Raw genomic sequence first — 6,000 nt, forward strand, 5'->3', positions numbered from 1 at the left:
ATACTTTTTTTTGGACTGAGTTTGCTAAAGATGAAAAGTCATTATCAACTCTCGGTTTTGCTGTGACCTTCATGAAACAAAATAGTGGGTTTCAGAATGGTTCCAGTGGAAAGGACCTGGTTACCCATTTCTTCCACATCTGAATTTTCTGTCCTGATGAGGGCTTTGGCAAAGGCCTTATGCGATAACAGCAATGTATTGCTGTCCCCATACATATAAAATAATACTTAAGCACTTCAAAATATGCTCTTGCCATGCCGTGGAGTTAGCAAGGCAGTTGAGATGAGCAAGTGGGAGTAAATGGACTCTGATATTCTGGGAATTAGCAGCAGAAATAAACTATGGTTTGGCCAAGGCCCCAGTTCTGTGTTAACGTGCTGTGTTTGTCAGATCAGATGGCGATAGACAATTTTCAGTTTGAGTGTGTTTATCCATAAACTACCAGGAGAAATTGGCTGAAAGAGGTAACTTTATTGAACTGAGCAATGTTTCAGTCTCTTATGAGTTCTTTATTTTATACTACATTGAGCTAAACCTCTTATTTCCTGTCTTCAGGTTAAAGGATCTGTTGTATTTAAAGTGGCAGCGATCTCTTTGTGACCCAGGAGAAGCTGTGGGTCTACTTGCAGCTCAGAGTATTGGGGAACCTTCCACACAGATGACTCTGAACACCTTCCACTTTGCTGGCAGAGGCGAAATGAATGTCACATTGGGTATTCCAAGGTGAGAAGACTGTTCTTGGTGGGTCCTTTGCCATTTTTGGCACTTAACATAATAGTGCTTAATCTCACTGGCAGGTATATGTGTAATCTTGAGGGCGAATGATCCTTCAGTTTAATTTTAAATTGTGCCTGTTCAGAACTATTTTAATGTTTTACAATTTTAAAGTTGTTTGGATTCATTTTCCAGATACAAAATACCTGTGAAGGCCCCTTATTCTTATCTGCTGTACAGCAAATGGCTTATTTGTTTCTGTATTTTAATCAGTCCAGTGTAAGCCTAAAGAAACAGTGCTTTGTGGGTTTGCCCTCTGCTGACCTCTTCTCCCCATACTAACTTTAAACTTACTTCTTTCACAAAATTTCACTGCAACTCTGAAGTCTGTCATGTTTAGTATTATCACCTATGTAGAAAGAGACCTGTTTTATAGCAGGCAGGTTCCCCTTGGCTCTTCTGTTTGGTGACAGACTTTAGCAGTGCACCATGTTTACCAGCCAGTCATCAGCTTGTTGTGGGGCCTGGCCCTGGCCTTGTGCATAGGAGGGTGATGCCTTAGGTGGAGGATGGCTATGTTACTTCAGAGCAGCAGGGGAGGGAGAGAAAGTATGAGGAAGCATACGTTATGCATCTGTAGGAAACAGGCTTCATTAGTTCTTCTGTTCTGGGAACAATTTATTATCATCTTTCTTCTCTTCCCGTAATTGGGGTGATAATCTAATTGAGGCAACAGAGCTACTGTTGTGCTGTGCCTGGTGAGGAACCAAAAAAGTGAAAAGGAGCAGTGCAATGGTGACCACAGCTCTCAATGCACATGGCTTTGTTAGAACTGACAGTTGCTGCATGCTGCCTAATTAAATGAACTAGATATTTATTTGATTGTGTACTGCTTTTATCACTTAATTTGAAAGATCTTTCTTTATTTAAAGGTTGCGGGAGATATTGATGGTGGCCAGTGCAAATATTAAAACGCCAATGATGAGTGTTCCTGTGTTCAATACCAAGAAAGCTCTTAAGAAGGTGAAACAGCTTAAGAAACGGCTCACAAGAGTGTGCTTAGCTGAGGTGAGCCTCCTACTCAGTGTATCCCTTGAGAGTCAGTAAAGCAAAACCTGTTTGAGCTCATCAGTTAGTCTGGCTTTGTAGCAGTTTCCATTTTCAAAGACTTATCTGTGAGCGCATGATGAGAAGATCCTTTCTTTTCACCTCTTGCATACTGGACCTGCAATATCTGCTAGGAAGTGGAGCATTGAAAGGAATTGCAGTTGCTCTGGCTGTACAGGAGTTAAATTCAATTTAACCTGCATTGTCAAAGGCTCCGAACTCTATAGAACATAAAAGAAGGGTAATAGTTCAGACATAGCAGTAGTATAATGGCAGGAAGGATTTATGTTTGCTGCCGTAGCCTTGTTTGGCTTTTTCTCAGGCTCATTTTTGCCATTCTCTAGGTTTGGAGGGGTTTTGTTTTGTCTTTGAGACAAGCTAATCTGGCTGTGATTGGCATAGTAGAGACCTTTCTGTTCGTCCCTCACTTCTTCCTAAACTTGTACAAGTGGCTGCGCTCAACAGAAGCAAAACATGTGGTTCTGTGGAGACTTGATGTACTGAAGTCTGATGTGCCTCCTCTCTTCCTAGGAGTGCAGTCTTTCTTGTGCTCTCCTGCATGCCCTACCCTCTTCTGTCTTACTCTTTCAAGTTGAAAGCAGCAAGGATAGAGTTAAGACTCAGCTCTGTGATGAAATACTGTCATGCTTAATGGGCATGGGTCAGTAAAATGAAGCTTTTGGCCCACTGAGAAGTGTAGCCTCTTGTGAAGGAGTCAGGTGGGAGGTGAGGCAGTTCTCCCTGTATTGTCTGAGTTAATTGCTGGGAGGAGTTTAAGCCAAAAAGAATGCAATGGTGTAGAGTCCTTTTGCCCAGGAGCTGCCACAAAGCCTCCAGAGAAGTTTGCCAGTTAGCTTTGTGTAATTCTGGTCTCCCATGGAAAGCATTGGAATTGTAGGAAGTAAATGCAGCATCTTCATCAAAGGAGTAATATTCCTACTTGGGGCTTTTGTAGGTCTTGCAGAAAGTTGAGATAGAGGAATCCCTGCATGTGAAGTGCAAGCAGAACAAACATCGCCTCTACAAAATCAAATTCCATTTCTTGCCCCATGAATATTACCAAGAGGAGAAATGTGTGAAGCCCAGGCAGATCTTACACTTCATGGAAACAAGGTGAGTTTGCTTTCAGATACTTGAATATTTGCTCTTCTTTTGCCTTTCTCTGGGCTCTAAGGGTCACTGCATGTTGTTTATTACTGCTGCTGTGGCTTTCAGAGCAACAGCTTCCTGCAGGTGTGCTTGCAGAAGCATCTACACAGTTGCTTTTTATGTCTTGAATAAAACTGTGGATCTGAAGTGGTAGTGACAGTGCAGAATTGTATCAAGGTAGATCTTTCACATCTCTGACAGAACTGGAGAAGAGCCATATATGCAACGACTCATTCCTTATCTTTAGATGCTTTAACATTTATTACCAGAAAAAGTGTTTGAATACTTCAGGTATCCCTTGGACAGAACTCACTGACCTTTAAATAAATCAGAAAAGGCTGCCTTCCCCCCCACCCCTTTCTTCTTTTTTCCCCAGCTTCCTTCCCCATGTCTGGCCAAATTTGTATAGTTAAAAGTAGAACATTTAATGATAAGGTCTATTGAAAGCTATTTTTGTTTTGCCAAAAGGCTTCATTGATTTCTTCCTCCTTCAGGCCACGTTAGTTCAAGCCGGGTTACTCTAATGATTTTGCATGTGCTTGTTGGTTTAAAAGATAAAAATTTCCACTAGTAAACCCAACTCTTCTGAAGGTCAATTTGATGTGCAGATTTTAGATCCAGATGAGCTTATAATTTTAAGCTTTGGACACATGGCTACATCTGTGATTCCAAAAGAGATTATATCAACCTTTTGATTCTTAAAGAAATGGGAAAGGGATGAGAAGAAAAATTATTTGACTTATCCTAGAAGTACTCTTGCATCCACTAGAGAATATGTCCTGTCGTGAGTTCACTGACTTCTTAAAAAAAAAAAAAAAATTAATTTTCTGACAATTTGAGATTGACTGTGGTACTGCTGAGCTGTGACATTCTGGGTTGCTGTTTCTTTCAGGTTCTTTAAAATTTTGCTGGAAAGAATTAAAAGGAAGAGTGCAAAGATGGCATCTTTTACTGAAGTCAGCAGCCGGAAGGCAACTCAGAAAGATCTAGATGGTGACCATGACAAGGTACAGAAAAACATTATCTGAAAAATGCCTCGCTTGTTTTTCCTGGTTTTGAGAACCAGAATTTGGAAAAGAGTAGCAAGTTTCACCGTGAACACAATAGTAGATTTAGTGGATACTAAATCACTACTTAAATATTTTCTTTGTCCATAAGCTGTCTTTGCATTCTCATAAAGTTAACAAGGAGATTAAAGTTATTTTGTATTAAATCCCAATTTACATAAGACTGTACTCTAAAAATGTCTGTTTATTTTGGCTTCAGTGAAATAAAACCACACTACTCTTTGTTTGCTCCTGGATCAATGTCCTGTTGTAGCAGTAGTTGTCAAAACTCTGAGGAAGATTATTTTTTCATTGGAAGTCTTTTGCATTTTCCTTCTGCCACGCCTCTCCCATCAAGGACTGTCATATAAACAGGGTGATAACTTACCTATCTTGTAGACATTCATCTTGTTTAATGTTAAAGTTATCATGAGTATAATTTCATTATTTCTTTATAGTAGTGGGCTTATAGAAATTAATTTGTCCTTGAAGGCAGAACGTTGAACAAGGGCTTGTTAAATTCCAAATGTTTGGCTAAAGCCTTTTGATGCAGTTGATGCTTCCTAGCAGTCAGCCTGATTATCTGGTCTGGCATGGATTTCTAGACATTGAATGGTCAGGAAGCTGCAGGAGAGGAAGAAGAGAACATTGTTGATGCAGAAGCTGATGAAGGGGATGGTGATGCTACCGAAGCAAAACGGAGGAAGAATCAGGAAGAAGAGGTAATGATTTTCCAGGTGCTGTGCTCAGCACTGCACTTTAATTCCCAATTTCTTCTGCCTTGGTTTGAGTTGGGAAAGAAAGCTTCCATTGAAACAAAATGCTGAAAAACAAACCCCGCTTGAGATGGGAAAGTCTCTGCTTTGTGCTCATCAGTTTTGATTTGGATGGAGGGAAGACTGTAGCAGGACTGTTTTTAAAACTTTACTGTGGTTCTTAATGAGTATTCTCCCTGGCTCTGCATGTTTCTCCATTTTCACTACTTCATATTTACTGCTTAAAAGATGGGTTGCTGTCATTTCAGCAAGAGGGTAGAGTAATTGAAAGTCTTGAGGGAATCCCATCATCAGAGTTGGATTATGGGAAGAGCCATTTTCAGGGGGAGAAAACTAAATTCTGCTACAATCCCAATAACCTGTAGCATCCTGGGCTCTATTGAGGAATAATGGCACAATTATAAAGAAACAGAGACTAAACTGAATCTGTTGTATTATTTTCTTTGCAATGGAATTGTATTTTCATTGTGTCGTACGTGAGATACTTGCAACTCAGCTGTCAAGAATATTCATGAATAAAACTGTTCGTGGTGTGCTTTGTTTCTGTACATGTTCTGGCTCAGATAAATACAACATTATTTCTGTGCAGGTTGATTATGAGAGTGAAGAAGAGATTGGGGAAGAAAACATTGATGAGAATGTAGAAGATGAAGAGGCTGAATCGGATAAAGAAGAAAGGACTTCTGGTGCTGAAGAAGATCAGAATGGAGCAGATGGTGATGAATCTCAACATCTTTCCTTTATGTCTCAGACTAAAAAAGAGAAAGATCAATTACATCAGTCAGCAGAGTTGCGAGTAAATGCTGTTCTGGACAGTCACCCATCAATACAGAATTACACATTTGACATGGAAAATGAACTTTGGTGTGAGGTAAGATGGTGGTGCCTGGAAACAACTGTGTGTGGTTGTGCAATCGTTGCATGTAGCTCTCATAACAAATGGATCTTTCCAGTGCAGTGCTGCTGTTTTGGCACTCCTGTATTAATATAGGAAAGTGGCAGTACAAGTGTACTTCTTGACAGAATCTTTAGTAACTTCTAACTTTCAGAATGCCTGATGAAACTTCTTTTTAAAAGCAGGGGTTTTGACAGGTTTATTGTGTTTTAATCTTTAAAGATACACCACTGTGTCCTTATTGGTGAATAAAAGTGATGGCTGGACTGTTTAGAGTCTAAACATCTTAAAAAAACAAAGGGGGGGGGGGGGG

The 6,000-nt window shown here is 40.0% G+C and overlaps 1 protein-coding gene across 1 annotated transcript in view; it reads left to right on the forward strand.

Annotated features, from left to right (window-relative positions):
* POLR1A (RNA polymerase I subunit A) overlaps nt 1-6,000 on the forward strand; it is a 35,807-nt gene that overhangs the window by 23,115 nt on the left and 6,692 nt on the right. Inside the window, exons 25-30 of the mRNA XM_026847120.1 lie at nt 556-723; nt 1,647-1,782; nt 2,777-2,934; nt 3,863-3,977; nt 4,622-4,738; nt 5,382-5,663. Of these exons, the coding sequence (XP_026702921.1) occupies nt 556-723; nt 1,647-1,782; nt 2,777-2,934; nt 3,863-3,977; nt 4,622-4,738; nt 5,382-5,663 (976 nt within the window). The remainder of the gene's footprint in view (nt 1-555; nt 724-1,646; nt 1,783-2,776; nt 2,935-3,862; nt 3,978-4,621; nt 4,739-5,381; nt 5,664-6,000) is intronic.

Source organism: Athene cunicularia, assembly GCF_003259725.1.
Source record: "Athene cunicularia isolate RWA chromosome 4 unlocalized genomic scaffold, athCun1 chr4_part1, whole genome shotgun sequence".
Taxonomy (NCBI): Eukaryota; Metazoa; Chordata; class Aves; order Strigiformes; family Strigidae; genus Athene; species Athene cunicularia.